This window comes from Chiloscyllium plagiosum, unplaced genomic scaffold (assembly GCF_037043375.1).
Source record: "Chiloscyllium plagiosum isolate Xiang-an unplaced genomic scaffold, Cpla_swu_hap1 HiC_scaffold_1, whole genome shotgun sequence".
Taxonomy (NCBI): domain Eukaryota; kingdom Metazoa; phylum Chordata; class Chondrichthyes; order Orectolobiformes; family Hemiscylliidae; genus Chiloscyllium; species Chiloscyllium plagiosum.
The window spans coordinates 19245431-19263514 of record NW_028270139.1 but is presented as its reverse complement, the minus strand read 5'-3'; the positions used below and the strand labels follow the sequence as shown (position 1 = coordinate 19263514).

General features: G+C 43.1%; 1 protein-coding gene across 2 annotated transcripts in view; it reads left to right on the top strand.

The window, feature by feature from the left end:
- Nucleotides 1-1775: 1775 nt before the first annotated feature.
- klhl2 (kelch-like family member 2) overlaps nucleotides 1776-18084 on the top strand; it is a 148149-nt gene continuing 131840 nt past the window's right edge. For both annotated transcript variants that reach the window (XM_043698470.2, XM_043698465.2), the window contains exon 1: nucleotides 1776-2023. In XM_043698470.2, the coding sequence (XP_043554405.1) occupies nucleotides 1953-2023 (71 nt within the window). In that variant the 5' untranslated portion in view covers nucleotides 1776-1952. The remainder of the gene's footprint in view (nucleotides 2024-18084) is intronic.

Here is an 18084-nt window from a genome sequence, read left to right as displayed (position 1 = left end):
TGTACTAAAGTCCATTTTTGCTCCTTCACAATCTACAGACCCAGAAAATAACACCATCTTATTCTTCTACAAAACACTGCCCCAGGTTAAATTAATAGTTATGGCTTATATTTTAAGTTTAATCAAGAGACATATCTCCAAAAACATATAATCAAGAAAGAACCCACTCTACTCACTACTGTAGCCTTTCTGTCGGACACACTTAAAACAACGATGAACTTGTCTGATTCTGTGCTGTGAACTTTGCCCAAACAGGTTCCTCCAAGATTAGTTGTGAATTTCGCTGTTTGTTAATTTTTCCAGACGTACTCCGATGTCCAGCGATACATGAATTCAAAACAGCAAAGGCGGTAACTGTGCAGGTTCTCTCTCTCTCCCTCTCCTGCACTGTCTCCTTTTTAAAAATTTTTTTTCTTTTTCTTCTCTCCCCAACACTTCCGCCTGACAGTGGTAGTGCTTATTTTTCTCCAGCATCATGTCGTGTATGTACAGGTGTGAGACACAGTGAAAGACACCAGGTGTACAAATCTTTATTCAATTTTCACCACCAGGAAGAAAGAAACACCCTAGTGGCCAGTGACGAGCAGTGTCCTTCACATCAAAGGGCAATGATGTGTGACACCCATTTATCTATTTTTTGTTTTTTTTATTTTTCATGAGATACAGTGAAAGACACAAGGTGCACGAATCTTTATTCAATTTCCACCACCAGGAAGAAAAGAAAACACCCAAATAGCCAGTGAAAGCAGTGCCTTTCACATCAAAGGGCAATGATGTGCGACACCCCTGTTTATTCCTGTCATCCAGCAATCCCTGATTTGACCAGGATAACAGCCCCAATCAGTGAACTCATATTCTATTAGATCTAACTTTCTGACCTTGTTACAATCACTAGAAGGGTTACCATGCCCTAGTGAAGGTTGAGATGTCAGCACCTTCATTGTAACCTCGGCTCTTATCCCCGAAACCTCAGTAGCCCTAGAAGCTTCTTCTGTTCTAGCCTCATATGCATCGCCAATTGTTCTACTCTTGTTAGGAATGGCAGTATTTTTACTGCTGAGGCCCTAAAATCTGGAAATCCTTCTAACATACTATCTCTTTAAATTTTCTACTTAAAACCTGTTTCTTTTGCCAAGTGCTAGATTAAATGACCTAGTATCTCATTTTGTGGCTAGGCAGCGTCAACATTTATTCGACACCATTATGTAAAACATGTTGCAACGCGTTTCTATGCTACAGGCACTATAGAAATGCAAGTTACTGTTGTCAACAGAATCAATAAAATAGTTGCTACGGAAACAGTGTCGACGTTCAGCAACAACCAAGCAACTAAAAAAAAAGCGCGTTGTGTGAAGCTGATGTTGCACAAACCCTGACGAGCAGTTCTGGTTTCACTTTAAATGTGCACTTGTGTCTTTTTTTTAATACGTAATTACAGAAATGTTGCAGTTTGTTGCAAAGTACCTGGTTTTAAATATGAAGTGCGGTTCAGCACTCACTGCCAAAAGGTAACCTGGAGGCAAGCTTTTGATACACTGCCACACTTCCCTTGTAATTGCCATATCAGGGCTGCTTCCTGCAGGTCCTCCAAGGCAGGTCCTCCAAGGCAGGGGGAGCTCCTGGTACAGCATTACCTGGTAAATATCACTTTGGAGAGTGGGAGCGGAATAAAAGTTGGAATTGGAAGGCAACTGGATGCTTTCGGTTAGGGGGGTGGAATAGGAGGAGGAGAGGAGAGGCGAGGAGCATTGTGGGGTGTTGGAGGAGGAGGAGGTAGTTTGAAGGAAGCGCCCGCCTCTCCGGTTTGCCCCCCCCACTCCTCTCCCCTCAGAGTCAGGCTGAGGCAGTCGGAGCAGCGGCCGGCGTTGCCCCAGCGACCGCCCGGGCGACGGCGCCAGACAATGGAGCGCGCGCGGGGCACGGGGAGGCGTCCCACGCGCCTCTAGAGTGGAATGGTGCAGCGCGCCGAGCTCACCCTGCGCAGTCGGCAACAGGCGGAGGACACAATGGAGATACAGCAAATGTGAGTGTGTGACTCCAGTCACAGCCTGGGTTGGGTTGGCGGGTGGTGTGGGGGGGAGGGAATCTCCAGCCAAGGAGGGACAACCCGGCTTGTCGGGTGGCGGGGGAGGGTCTGGGACTGGGTCACGCTTGCAGCCTCTCCACTCTCTCTCTCTCTCTCTCTCCAGCCAGACGAGAACCGGCTTGTCATTCTGGACAAGCGAGTTTTTCCAATGCACCGAAGTGGGGTCCAGGGAAGCACAAGCTTGAGTTTTTTTTAAAAAAATAGCAAATGGCAATGCAATTCAGAAATGCTGCAATTGAAGTACATGCAAAAGAGTAGATAGAGGTGCATATTCGGTCGTAACAAATGTCTATTGGTATAAATTTGTTTTTAGTTTGGGGACAGAGATTTGAACACCTGTCCACGAATGTCCGATAGTTGTTTCTATAGTGAATGTTCTGATGCATATGTAGTTGCTGTTATTTTTGGTTGAAAGGTACATTAAATGTAGGAAATCGTGTTGAGCTAGGTTTTATTTCAGCTGTAAAATCGTTTCACGCGTACAATAAAACAAACCCTTGAAAAATGTATGCTGTACGTTTTTGGAAAAGATGTGAGCATCCTTTTTGTACAGTAACCACTGCATAAATGACACGATTATGTATTCCGACTTGTGGGATTTCTGTGTTTAATGTTAAATTTTAATGCTTCTGCGTTTCGAGCTTCCATTGTAAATTTCAGCATGGCACAATGGTGGGCATATGGTTTGTTTGTACTGTTGATTTTAAATCGTGGAGGGAAAGTAACACCTGTTAAATGACTTTTGCTCTTCTGAACTTAGTTATGTCCATTGGGGGTATTTTGAACAATATAATATTTGAACTGTTAGATGCAATTGAGGTGATGAATTAGGGAGCAAGAAGCATATATCTGTATAACTCTAAAGTGTGTGATCTTCACTAATTCCTAGTGCTAAGGCTAGATTTTACGTGGCAGATTTAATATTATCTTTGTAAAGAGTCTCTGCATTATGTGTGTTTTGTTTTAATTGCTGCCTATATTTACCTTGGTTATTTGGTAAAGGTAATATACAAATGATTTGTTTTATAGTCTGATTTTTCTCCGTCAACTGAGCCAGATAACAATGCCCTGAATGATTCAGTGGGTAAATGCACGATATTGTGTTGTATATAGTTAATGCCTGCGGTTTGACTTCTAGATTGAGTCAGCTGATCTTTACCCCTAAATTATAGGTCAACGCTACAAGTCATTTTAGTGACTTTCGTATAGCCAGAAGCAAAAATTGAATAGGTTTCTGTTTGACATTTTTGCCCATTGATCCTGGATGTAGGTGTGTGTAGATGTTGAATGATGCACATTCCCACCATCCCTTGTTCCAGTTTTTGGAATTTGAATTGATTGGCCCTCCATAACCTGCCTCAAAATGTGTGTATTGGAGACCAGTAACAAATATAAGTCTGGACCTATTAATTTTGTGACATCGATTGCATGAAATATTCTAATAGGGGTATATTGTGTCAAGGTTTGAAACAATTCTGCAAAACTTGTTTGGAAGAATTTGTTTTCTTTCTGTTTTTTCTGGGGAAGTGAAATAAACCAGGCATTTCAGGAACAAAAAGAAAAATCGCCCTGGCATTTGTTCCCTGTTCCCTATTCCTAACTGCCCTGGAAAGGTGGCAATGAGCTACCTCCTTATTGCAGCCCTCAATGTGTGGGGCCACCCATGGGGCTTTTAGAAAGGAAGTGCGCCCCCCCCCCCCTTCCTCAATCAGGGTTGTTTAACCTAATTTTGGGTCATTTTAAGAGTAGAAAGGGAATACCAGGTTTTTGATCCACGACAGTGAAGGCATGATGATATCGTTCCAAGACAGAATGGCTTGGAGGGGAACTTGCAGGGTGGTTGTGATCCTATGTATCTGCTGCCCTTGTCCTTCTAGGTGGGTGAAGTTGTACTTTTGGAAGATGCTGTTGAAGGGGTTTAGGTGTTGTGCTGTATTGCACTGATGGAAAATGCTGCCGCCATAATGGTAAAAAGGATGATGGATCGAGTTGAGGAGCTTATTCACCCAAAGGGTTGTGAATCTGTAGAATTCCTTGCCCAGCGAAGCAGTTGAAGCTACCTTGTTGAATATTTTAAGGCAAAGTTAGATTTTTGAACAGTAACGCAATTTGAAGGTTATAGTGAGTGGGCAAATAAGTGGAGCTGGGTCCATGAAAAGATGATCCATGATCTTATTGAATGGTAGAGCAGGGTTGGGGGGCCAGATGGCCTACTCCTGCTCCTATTTCTTATGTTCTTATGTCAAAGTTAAAGGTGATGGCTCGTGTGCCAAGTGCTGTATGGTTTCACGATTCTTGAGTGTTTATGGATCTTCACCCATCCAGACAAATGGGGAGTATTCCAACACACTCGTGACTTGTAGGTGATGGGCAGGCTTTTAGAAGACATGAGTAAGTTGATTACCACAGAATTCTTAGCTACAGTATTTGTGTCCAGTTCAGTTTCTGGTCAACTTTAATGCTAATAGTGGGGATTCATTGATGGTATTGCAATACGTGAATGACCAGGGATGGTGGTCATTTGTCTGACACTTATGTGGTGTGAATGTTACTTGCACCTTATCAGCTCAAGCAAGTATGCTGTCCTGGCCTTGTTGCACATGGATAGAGACTACTTCAGAACCTGAATTTTGTCAATGGCACCTATTGTGCTAAATCTGTCTTAATCGAGGCAATGGCCGACTGGTCTTATAATTGGACTGATAATTCAGAACCCAGGTAATATTCTGGGAACCTGAGTTTGAATCCTGTCACTGCAGATAATGGAATTTATATTCAATAAAAAATCTAGAATTGAGTCGAATTGTCAACCGTTATTGGAAAAACCAGTCTGGTTCACTAATGTCTTTTAGGAAGGAAACTGCCATCCTTATCTGGTCTGGCCTACATCTAACTTCAGATCCTCCTTAAATTGGCTGACTTTTAATTGCCCTCTGGGCCATTTGGCACCTGCAATGAATGCTGGCCGAAGCAGCAAATAAAAAGTTGCTGGTTGATAGCACTGTGTCTGATGATCAAGATTATATTGTTAGGGTGATAATTGACCAGGTTGTATTGGTCATGTTTTTTGTGCACAGGAGAAAGTGAGGTCTGCAGATGCTGGAGATCAAAGTTGAAACTTTATTGCTGGAACAGCACAGCAGGTCAGGCAGCATCCAGGGAACAGGAGATTTGACATTTCGGGCACAGGCCCTTCTTCAGGAATGAGCAGAGAGTGTTCAGCAGGAGAAGATAAAAGGTAGGGAGGAGGGACTTGGAGGAGGGGCGTTGGAAATGTGATAGGTGGAAAGAGGTCAAGGTGAGGGTGATAGGTCGGAGTAGGATGGAGGCGGAGAGGTCAAGAAGAAGACTGCAGGTCAGGAAGGCGGTGCCGGGCTGGAGGGATCCGGCTGAGACAAGGTGGGGGGAGGGGGGATGAAGAAACTGGTGAAGTCCAAGTTCATCCCCTGCGATTGGAGGGTTCCCAGTCGGAAGATAAGACGCTCCTCCTCCGACCGTCGGGTTGTTGTGGTTTGGCGGTGGATGAGTCCAATGACCTGCATATCCTCGGTGGAGTGGGAGGGGGAGTTGAAATGCTGTGCTACAGGTTGGTTGGGTTGGTTCGTCCGGGTGGCCCAGAGGTGCTCTCTGAATCGCTCCGCAAGTAGGCGGCCTGTCTCCCCAATATAGAGGAGGCCACACCGGCTGCAGCGGATGCAGTAGATGATGTGGGTGGAGGTGCAGGTGAATCTGTTTCCCACGCAGTAGGGTAAGTGTATATTGTAGCAGTACAGCTCGGGCAGAGCTAGTTCTGGAGCATGTGTGGAATGTAGTCCAGGCTTCTTCATTTCCATTACCTTTTAGTTATTTCTTAAAATCACATGGAATGAATCAGACTGGGAGCTGTGATGCTGGGAGCTTGGTAACGGGCTGAGATGGATAATCCACAGTTTTGCCTGAAGATGGAGGCAAATGCATCAAACTACTCTTGCACTAATGTGCTGGGAGCCCCCATTATTGAGGATGTGGATATTTGTGGAACCACATTGTGTCGGTTGTTTAATTTCCCACCGCCATTCACAAGTGGATGTGCAGGACTGTAAAGCCTCGATCTGGTTTGTTGTAGGTGGAATCACTTGGCTGTGAATACTTGCAAAACTAATCTTGAGTAGCTTCACCAGGATGGTACCTCACATTTAGGTATGCCTGATGCTATTTCTGGCATGCCTTCCCGCTTCTTTTGTTGAACCAGGATTGCTTTCCTGGATTGATCGTGATAGTGAACATATTAGAATCCTCCCTGTTTTTTTTCTCATTATTTTTACTTCTGTTTTTTTTAAATTTTGGTACTGAGCTGAAAACACCTTGCTTGCTTTAGTACAATTTGCGGTAAACTGAAAAGAATCAATCAAACCACCCTTTTTGTTTGTGAGGGCTGGCCTGAAGGTTAATTGCAGGCTGATCCTTGGTAAGAGGGTTCCTACAGACAAAGCAACCCTGGGAGGAGTGTTGTGTTTAGCACCTGTGTGTCTAAATGCAGGAACTTGCTGAAAACACCATTGTGCAAGTAATTTTATTCAATATCTCTCCATCACCTGGAAAAGCATTCTTGTGGCCAGGGAAAAAGTAACAAGCAAGGCCCAATAGAGGCAATGCTGGGTTTTGTCTTTTAAATAGATAGCTGAAATTGGATGTTAATGAGGTCATTATCTGGGAATTGGTTCTGGCAAGTCTGGAAGAGATCCTCTATTCAAGCAGGTGGCAGGTGTAGAATGGTAACTGAGGCATTGGTAAAAGACGTTCGGTGTCTCAGGATGGGACCATAGTTGCAAAGTTGTTTCTTTTGAACTGTGTTTTTTTTTGGAGAGATGAGTCGGCACTGATGACACCGCTTCAAGATTTGAAAATAGTTGAATTGGGTGATTATGCTAAGAGTGAGGTTAAGATTATGGTTAAATAGAATTCTGCTGCTGTGAGGTAGACTTGTTCTCCATAAAGAATGTACAGTAGTCACTGCCATGGGCACTGGTCTGGGCAGATACATTTGTGACAGATTGGTGAGAATAAGGTCAGGTAAGTCTTTCCCTCATATTGGTTTCCTAACCACCTGAAACAGACCCAGCTATGTCCTTTTAGGATGCGTCCAGCATGATCAGTAGTAGTGCTACTGAGCTACTCTGTTTTACCCCCGGAGTACATTCTATGCCCTTGCCAATGGTGTTCAACATGGAGAATACTCATTCGAGGTGGTTTATGATAATCAGGTGATATCAGTATCCACCCTTTTACCAGATGCATTCGACTTCATGGGATCTGGAGCCAATGTTGAGAACTCCTTTGGGGAAACTTCCTCCTAACTTTATATCATCATGTTGTCACTTCTGGTGTTTTTCTGTACTGCTGTTGGGTACTTTCTGTCCCAGGGATGGTGATGCTGGTGACTGGGGTCTTTATCTATAAGGTATCATTCCATGAGTATGATTGTCAGGCAGTTGCTTAATTAGTTTTTGGGATAGCACTCCCTATTTTATCAGAAAGCTAGGAATACTTTGCAAGTTCAACCGGGTCTGATTTGCTGTTTTTGATATTGAGTATGATGCCAGGTTGTGTGTCCAGTTTCATTCCTTTCTTTAGACTTTGTAGTGGTTTGATACAACTGAGAGGCTTGCTTGGCTGGTTCACTGTAAGGATGGCAGATTTCCTTCCCTGAAAGACATTTTTGCGCTAGGTAGGGTTTTTTTTTTTTGAAACTATATTGGTTGCACGGCCAACATGAGGCTAATTTTTAATTCCAGATTTTATTGAATTCCGATTTCACTGTCTGCCAAACTGGCCTTTGAACATGTCTGAAAGGCATGGGACCACTGCCTATATTAACCATGTCAATATCCTAGTTCTTTTCTGTTTTTCCAAAAAGGGTGACTTCACCCCAAACTTAACCGACTTTACTTGGAAAGTGCTAGAAATTCTCAGCAAGTCAAGCAGCATCTCCGGAAGGAGAAACAACCGTTAACATTCAAGTCAGTGATTCTTCATCTGAACTGCCACTCCTTAAAGATGAAACAATTTTTAAATAAGGGAAGAGAACAAAATACAAAATCGAAGGTATGTGGTGGGTTGGTGGGCAGGAGAATTGAACGACGTGGGATGATCGTACAAGGGAAAAGAAATGGTAATCGGACAAGATGGAAACAGTGAAGACGTCTCTGGGAATAGCAGACCCATTACCGATATCTGATGTCCAAAACTGAGAGTACATTGTTGACATTTTATGTTAAATCAGAAAAGTTTTTATTGAAAGAGATGCTGTTCCGATTGGATAATGATAACAACATTGAACATCAAACCAATTTTTTTTCTAAGATGGTCACTGTCGTCCTCGTCTTTAGAGATCTGTTCTCCAATCTGTTTCTTTTTCCCCATAGAACTCAATTCTTTCTGTGATGTTTTTTCCTCTCCCCTCCCTTGCTATCTCTTGCCACCTTCAATCATGATCTTTCTGATGTCCTTTGCTACTTTCGCAGTTTCCATTTTCCTGACTTTCACTGTGTCCTCTCTACAGCAGACATCCAATTTGTCTAAATTTCCAACCATTACTGTGGTGACCCAGCAGCTCTCTGGTTTTATATTATAGAATCATAGAATCCCTACAGCGTGGAAACAGGCCCTTTGGCCCAACAGATCCATACTGACCCTTCGAGGAGTAATCCAACCAGACCCATTCCTCTACTACTCTACATTTACAGAAACGTTGATTTCTCCTGCTGCTTGGATGCTGCCTGACCTGCTGCGCTTTTCCAGCAACACTTTCAGCTCTGATCTCCAGCACCTGCAGTCCTCACTTTCTCCTACTCTACATTTACCCCAGGCTAATGTATCTAACCTACATATCCTTAAACACTATGGGCAATTTAGCATGGCCAGTTCACCTAACTGGCATATGTTTGAATTGTGGGAGGCAACTGGAGCACCCGGAGGAAACCCATGCAGACAAGAGGAGAATGTGCAAACTCCACACAGGCAGTCACCTGAGGCTGGAATTGAACCCCGGTCCTTGGCGCTGTGAGGCGGCGGCGCTCTTTCCAAAAGATTAAGGATATATGCCCAATTAATAACACGATAAATTAATATTTTAGATTCCAACTTTATAACAATATGGAATCTAATGCTGTATTCTTTGTAGTAATTGAGGGGTAGCATAGACAAGTGATAAGGTAAAGGAGAATTCAGAGATTCTGTAAGTACACTAAAAGCAAAAGAGTAGCTAGGGAATAGGGCCCCTGAAAGATTATTGAGATTGTCTATGTTTGAAGCTACAGGAGATACACGAGACCCTAAACAAATAGGAGACAGGATCTTCATTTAAAAAGACAAGAAATAATTAGGGATAGTCAGCATGGCTTTGTGCATGGGCAGTCATGTCTGTCAAAGTATTTAATTTTTTAACCAAGAAGACAGATGAAGGCAGAGTGGAAGATGTCTACAGGGAGAGCTTGCCAAATGGATTCAAAAGTGGGTTGATGGTAGGAGACAGAGGGTGGTGATTGTAGGTTGTTGTTCAGCTTGGAGACCTGTGACCAGCAATGCACCACAAGGATTGGTGCTGGGTCCATGGTTGATCATCAGTTATATAAATGATTTGGACTACAGTTTAGGTGGCATAGTTAGTATGTTTGCAGATGACACCAAAATTGGTGGTTTGTGGATTGCGAAGAAGGTTGTCTTAAGAGTACAATGGAATCTTGATCAACTGGGTCAGTGGGCCGAGGAATGGCAGATGGAGTTTAATTCAGATAAATGTAAGGTGTTGCACTTTATTAAGGCAAACCAGGGCAGGATTTACACAATTAATGGTAGAGCCCTGGGGAATGTTGTTGAACACAAACACATAGGGATGAAGGTACATAGTTCCTTGAAAATGATGTTACAAGTATCTAGGGTGATGATGGCAGCATTTGGCGTTCTTGCCTTAGTTGAATACAGGAAGTCCTGTTACGTTGAGCCAGTCTCGATCCAACACTCTCTTCTTCCACCTGAATGAACATTTCTCACATTGAGCAGAGTCATGTGAGAAATTGTTTAATTTCTCCGAATAGTGGCTCCGTGGTTAGCACTGCTGCCTCACAGCGCCAGAGACCTGGGCTTGATTCCAGCTGTCTGTGTGGAATTAGCACATTCTCCCTGTGTCTGCGTGGGTTTCCTCTGGGTATTCCGGCTTCCTCCCACGGTCCAAAGATATGCAGGCTAGGTGAATTGGCCATGCTAGTTGCCCATAGTGTTCAGGGATGTGTATAGGTTAGGTGCATTGTCAGGGGTAAATAGAGTTATAGAGTAGGCAAATGGGTCTGGGTGGGTTACGTTTTGGAGGGTTGGTGTGGACTTGTTGGGCCGAAGGATCTGTTTTCGCACCGTAGGAATTCTATTCTGCTCTCCTGCTGGCTCTGCTTGACTTATTTTGTGGGGAATGTGGAACATTGTTTGTTCCAGTCCTACTTTAAATCCCTCATTCACTTCCCCTATCCTAGCACACTGACTGTTGGTGCTGTTTCCTGCTCTTGGTCAGAACTGGAAAATTTAATGAATTGTCCCTTCAATTTCCAAACTTCTTGCCCTTACCTTGCTTATCTCTGAGTCTTCTCTTCCTTGACTTCTCAGCCTTACCATAGAAATGGCGATAATCACAATAATTCACAATCAGCCCATTAACTCCCTTGACGACCTTTCCTCACACCACATCTCCTGCAAGCATGCTTTTTTAAAAATTCAATCTCCCAGTTTCCCTGTCTACATTGCATCTGTTCTACTAATGTAGCCTTGCACACTGGCATGTTTGTTTTCTCACCTGGGAATTTGCCCTCACTGTAGTTGACAGGGCCTTGAGTTAGCTCATTTTATTTCTCACCCTATTTCCATTTCCCCAGAACCATGAAACCCTCTCCCTTGTCTTCACCTTGCATCCCAGTAACTTCTGCATTTAACAGATCACCTGCCGTTTCTAACATACCACCATCGCATGTACCTATCCCTCCCATTTCTTTTTAGCATTTCTTAGGGACTGTTCTTTCTGACACACAGGTCCATTACTCAATCACCCCCAATACTCTGTCCCCTTCTCGAGACACCTTCTCAGAAAAGTGGTGGAGATACAGCATCTATCCTCATACTTCACCCTCCTCACTATCCAGGGCCCTATACACTCCTTCCAGTTGAAATTGATTCAACTGTGCTTTCTGGTATAATATTTTCACTGCTTAAAATGTGATCTCTTCTACATGACGGACACCTAATCAGAATTGGATGATTGTTTTGTAAAATAACTCCGTTAAGTGCATAGGTGCGACAGTGAGCTTCTAATTGCCTGCCGTTTCAATTGTCTGCTCCATTTGTACTCAAACCGTTTGGCTGCAATGTTCCAATGTAATGTCAAGGAACAACAATGTTGTCTATTGACTTGTTAATGTACAATCTTGCATATGTGCAATCGCAGAGGATGTACTCCAGACTATTGTTAGCACCTTTTACGAAGGCAAATGAGAGCATTGGTGTCACCCTGAACATCTAGAAGATGGAGGTCCTCCACCAAGCTGGCCTGGCGTTATGGAGCAAACCACCACATCAAGTTCTTTGGGGAGACTTTCAAGAATGTTGATCACTTCCTTTACCTCAGGAGTATCCTGTCAGCCAAAGCAGCTACTGATGAAGAGATCTAGTACTGATACATAAGGTAGGAGCAGGAGGAGGCCATTTGGCCCTTTGAGCCTACTCTGCCATTCTTCACGATCATGTCTGATTGTCCAACTCAATAGCCTAATTCTCCCCAAGCAGGTGCTCCACTCCCAGCTTTGAAACAGCAGGTGAGCCCCAACTGGACAGAGTAAGTGCTTCAGTGATATCCTCAAGGCCTCACTGGCAAAGTGCAGCATTCCCACAGAGACTTGGGAATCATTGGCCCAAAACCATACAAAGTGGAGGAGGAGCATCAGGCAAGGCTGCAAGCACATCGAGACTTGCCGTCAGGGGGAGAAAGCAGAAACCAGATGAAAACAGTGAAAAGAGTGCGCTGCCACACCAAAGCCCCATCCACTCTTTTTTGTGACCACCTTCTACCCCAAGTGTAACACAGCCTGCAGTGGCCATCTAAGTCTATAAAGCCATATATGGACTCCACTGAGAATGGAAGAGTCCTCCTCTTCTATGAGAGACCGCCAATGATCTACAATCTTTCTGATTATAACCCCGATCTATTTTTCATCTGTTTGTTTGTGTTCCCCACCTTCTACTCTGTTTATGCTTTCCTCGACCCACTCCTGCCTTGTTTGAAAATGGCAATTGACCTGAATATTTTCTCTCTCCACAGATGCTGCCTAACTTGTTGAGTCTTTCCAGCACCTTGCTGTTTTCTTTATCGCACCTCAGCTTTGCAGCATCCAGGGAAATTTGTTTTTGTTTTGTTAGATTCCGTATGTTCCATTCTCTCAGCTCATTAATACCTGCTTTCTTAATAAAGCCCTCTATGAAGCGTATTGTATAAAAATTTGGTTTCATTCTTCTGCTGTTCAAAGTAAAAATAAAGCAAGGATTTGCACAGTAGTTTTTTTTTTGTGTGTGAGAAAGTTGTTCACAATTCTGCCAGAGCAGCCATTTTAGAAATGGATACACCATATATTTATTTTGAAAATGTATAAAAACTGTCACCTACAATTCTTACAAGCATCCCATAGTCAGTGCTTGAGCAGCCCACACTGAGGATACAGTATAAAACACATGCAAATTGCAGATGAGCAAGAAATGACTGTTGGTCCGAGACCTCTTCCAACTATGAAAGTGAAAAATCTTTACACTTGGTAAAATAAGGACCAAAGCTGCAGCCATCGTATTTCTCGGGCATCTAGCAATGTATTACATGCAATCAGGGCTTTGGACAAACGCAGCAGCCATCTGTCCAGGATACGATTCCCGCAACGAACAATAAGACTAGGAACTGACCTGTTTTAATAGTGGTCATTTGAGGAATGTTGGAAGACCAATGATCTACATGTTATTTGAAAAGAATTTGAACTTCAGTGGTCAGAGGTGAAGGAGTGGTGCTTGCTTTTGACTATATTGATAGTTGCCCATGGACATTTTGTTTGGGCTGTTGAGCATAAACTTGTCCATTGGTTGTCTGATCCAGTGCAGTGTTCTTCATTGGGCATCTGTGCCATGTGCAAACAGAGCAAGAAACAACAGGGCTCTTCCAATCAGCAGATTATTTATCTTTATTTACACTATTTGTTTCTCTTTAATTTCCTGGAAATTTTGATTAAATTGCCCCATTACCGTCTGAATTCCAAAGAATCCACTCATGATTCTGTAAACTTTCATCATAGTTTGCCCCTGGGAGTTCAAGTAGCATTCTCATAAATCATCACTGCACCCCATGCAAGGCCAATGTACCTTTCCTAAGGTATGATGCCCAGAACTACAATAGTATTTCAGGTTTTGACTAACCAGGGAGTACCAATACAGTGAGTACCAATCCATTGTAATTTTGTTCTGTTACATGGATAAAGTCTTGGTTTAACTTCCAACCTAGTGGATAATGTGAATCTGTGTGGAGGATTTTCCCTGCAATATGTGCACAAATTATGGAGTGGGTTTAAGGCGACGACGTCATGAATCAGGCGCAACTCATCAGGCTGGTACACTTAACATTTAAATTTGAGTAGGCACTATGACAAATTCCCACTCCCTGAAAGGGGGAACGGTTAAAACACTGCTAACCTTCAAAATTTAAAAATTTGCTTTTGAGAGTGTGTTTGTGTGGGGTTAGTGGTGCTGGGATGGAGGTGTAAAAGAGAGAGAGTCCTTGGAAAATTAAACCCATTTTCCCAAAGTGAGCTGCGAAGTTGGCGTTTAGCTGCAGCGTTGTTTCTGTCCAGCAATCTGGTGCTTGTATAGTATTTGAGAGCGTTTTCATACTAAATGGAATACATACATACTGCCACTGTACTAATATTAGAATCAGTGATGCACAGATAAGCCACCCACCCAGGTTTTACTGTATTGTGTTTGAAATGAAGATGCTCTGCACATATTCTATTCCAACACAATTAATTTTTTTAAAGTTTTGAGAGAGCAAGTGGAGTCCATTATTTTCTTGTTACCTCAAAGAATTAAATACCAACCTTCTAAAGTGTCCAGCTGATCTAATTAGCCCGATGGAAATTCAAGTGCAGCTGCAGGTCATTGTGGTTATATTGCACTTGATGCATAGCCTAAAAGTCGAAAACTACATAACAACAGGTAGAATCACATAGGCTTTGCTTTAGGCCACTAGAAAGTTAAAAGATGCTGGTTGTGGAACTGTCGGATTGGAAGAAGTAAGGAGAGTTAAAATAAGCAAATGATATTTCAGGACCAGGCTTGAGACCAAGACATAGAGACATAGAGCTGTACAGCAGGGAAACAGACCCTTCAGTCCAACATGTCCATGCTGATTGGATATCCTAAGCTAATCCAGCACCACTTGCCAGCACTTGACCCATATCCCTCTAATCCCTTCCTATTCAAATATTCATCCAGATGCCTTTTAAATGTTGCAATTGTGCCAGCCTCCACCACTTCCTCTGGCAATTCATTCCATATACGCACCACCCTCTGCGTGGAAAAAGTTGCTCTTAGCTCCCTTTTAAATTTTTCCTCTCTCACCCTAAACTTGTGCCCTCTAGATCTGGACTCCCCCATCACCGTGAAAAGACCTTGTCTATTCACCCTATCTATGCCTCTCATGATTTTATAAACCTCTATAAGGTCTCTCCCCCAGCCTCTGACACTCCCCGGGAAAACAGTCCCAGCCTATTCAGCCACTCCCTTTAGTCCAAATCCTCCAACTCTGGCAACATCCTTGTAAATCTTTTCTGAACCCTTTCAAATTTCACAATCCTTCTGATAGGAAGGAGACCAGAAATGCACGCAGTATTCCAAAAGTGGCCTAACCAATATCCTGTACAGTTGCAATATGACCTCCTAACTCAATGCTCTGACCAATAAAATGAAGCATGCCAAACACCACCATCACGTCCTATCTATCTGCACCTCTACTTTCAAGAAACTATGAACCTGCATTGCAAGTCTCTCTGTTCAGCAATACTCTCTCGGACCTTACCATAAAGTGTGTAAATCCTGCTCTGATTTGCCTTTCCAAAATGCAGCACGAAGTTCTATTAGGCACAGAGTGTTTAGTTTCTCTCCTGTTCAACAGGAGAGAAACTAGAGTGGACGATACAATAAACTCAGTTTAAAGAATTGTACATACTTCATAGTTCAACTTGGAAGTAATGTTAGGGGTCTGGGATGGTTGGAAAATGGCAGATGTTAAATCTCCACTTTTTTTATTCACTCATGGGATGTGGGCATCCCTGGTCCAGCCAGCATTTATTGCTCATTCCTAATTGCCCAGAGGGTATTTAAAAGTCAGCCATTTTCTGTAGGTCTGGAGTCAAGTATAGGCCAGACCAGGTAAGGATGGCAGATTTCCTTCTATTAAGGACATTAGTGAACCAGAGGTTTTCCTGAAATTTGGCAATGGGTCATCATAATGCTCTTAATTCTATAAAGAATCTGGAATTCAAATTTTACCAATTGAACCAAGGTCCCCAAAGCATTAACTGAGTTTCTAGATTAATAGTCTAACACTGGGCCATCGCCTCCACTTGTCCAAGAAGGTGTTGGGGGCAATTGAAGAATGGACCAGGTTGTCATGGATAGAATGGTCATGTTGGAATGCTGGAAGACTAGGTGAAGGTACATTTTGGCCTGTGTTCTTCCACCACCTCGAGTGCAGTGAATTTTAGTTTTGTTTATGTAGAGCTTCTGGGTGACCTGTTAAACATCAGTTGACATTTAAATAGTAAAAGCATTTTTTGTGAATGCATGGTTTAGTGAAAGTTTGCCAAAAAGGATTACAAGGGGTATCTTGACAGGTTAGATTATTTTAATATTCTTAATGTTCTATGTCCTCATTAACTTGCTTGTGACTTAACTGTGCTAAGTCTAAATATTTGTGTGTTAAATCATCAAGAAATATTGTGTCTTTCTGTGTTAAATATTCAGGTAAGTATTCGGGTAAATAGAACTAAAGAAACAACTGCTTCCTGAGTGTCACCAGTAATTTTAACTTTTTTCTTTGCCCTGGATCTCTATAGTTATGGTATTAGACCAATGAGGCATTTTTTAGATTGACCACAAGTAACAATTAACTTTGAAGGAAAAAATAATATAGATGCTGGGAATGAAAAATAAAATGCTAGAAACCTTCCCCAGATCTTGTGACATGTGGGACGAGGGAAACACGATTGACATGTTATGTTGATTTTTTTTTTCTCTCTCCTCCTCTCCCTACAAGAATCTGAGTGTCTCTGTCTCATTGCAACCCCCAGGTCATTTCCTCTGCCCTGAAGCTCTTCAACCGTGTCACTCTCTGACCTATCACCTCCATCCCCACCCCTATTCACCTACTGTAATCTATGCTCCTTTCCCCCCCCCCCCCCCTCTCATTTATCTCTCCACGCTGCAGGCACCCTGCCTCTATTCCTGATGAAGGGCTTTTGCCTGAAACGTCGATTTCCTGCTCCTCGGATGCTGCCTGACCTGCTGTGCTTTTCCTGCGCCAGTCTAATCTAGACTCTTGTTTCCAGCATCTGCAGTCCTTGTTTTTACCTATGTTATGTTGATGACCTTTATAGATGTTACAGATAAGAAGGTGGAGGGATTAAGAGGGTGGCAGGCAGGAAGAATCAAATTGCAGAATAGTAGTGAAAAGGGGATGGTATTTGAACAATTTAAGGAGACAAATGATTGATCTAAAGATGACATGGAACTGGAGAATCAACACCTAACCTGGTGTTTGGAAAACGTGGATACATGTTCTGATCTGAAATTGTTGAACTCTACGTTGACTCGAGAAAGCTGTGAAATCTAAACAAGAGATGTGTTACTCTTCGATGTATGTTCAGCTTCATTGGAACAGTGCAGAAAGGTGAGAGTCATAGAGTCATAGAGATGTACAGCATGTAAGCAGACCCTTCGGTCCAACCCGTCCATGCCGACCAGACATCCCAACCCAATCTAGTCCCACCTGCCAGCACCCGGCCCATATCCCTGCAAACCCTTCCTATTCATAAAGCCGTCCAAATGCCTTTTAAATGTTGCAATTGTACCAGCCTCCACCACATCCTCTGGCAGCTCATTCCATACACGTACCACCCTCTGGATGAAAACGTTGCCCCTTAGGTCTCTTTTATATCTTTCCCCTCTCACCCTAAACCTATGCCCTCTCGTTCTGGACTCCCTGACCCCAGGGAAAAGACTTTGTCTATTTATCCTATCCATACCCCTCATAATTTTGTAAATCTCTATAAGGACACCCCTCAGCCTCCGCTGCAGGGAAAACAACCCCAGCCTGTTCAGCCTCTCCCTATAGCTCAAATCCTCCAACCCTGGCAACATCCTTGTAAATATTTTCCGAACCCTTTCAGGTTTCACAACATTATTCCGATAGGAAGGAGACCAGAATTGCACGCAATATTCCAACAGTGGCCGAACCAATGTCCTGTACAGCCGCAACATGACCTCCCAACTCCTGTACTCAGTACTCTGACCCATAAAGGAAAGCATACCAAACACCACCTTCACTATCCTATCTACCTGCGACTCCACTTTCAAGGAGCTATGAACCTGCATTCCAAGGTCTCTTTGTTCAGCAACACTCCCTAGGACCTTACCATTAAGTGTACAAGTCCTGCTAAGATTTGATTTTCCAATATGCAGCACCTCGCATTTATCTGAATTAAACTCCATCTGCCACTTCTCAGCCCATTGGCCCATCTGGTCCAGATCCTGTTGTAATCTGAGGTAACCCTCTTTGCTGTCCACTACACCTTCAATTTTGGTGTCATCTGCAAACTTACTAACTATACCTCTTATGCTCGCATCCAAATCATTTATGTAAATGACAAAAAGTAGAGAACCCAGCACCG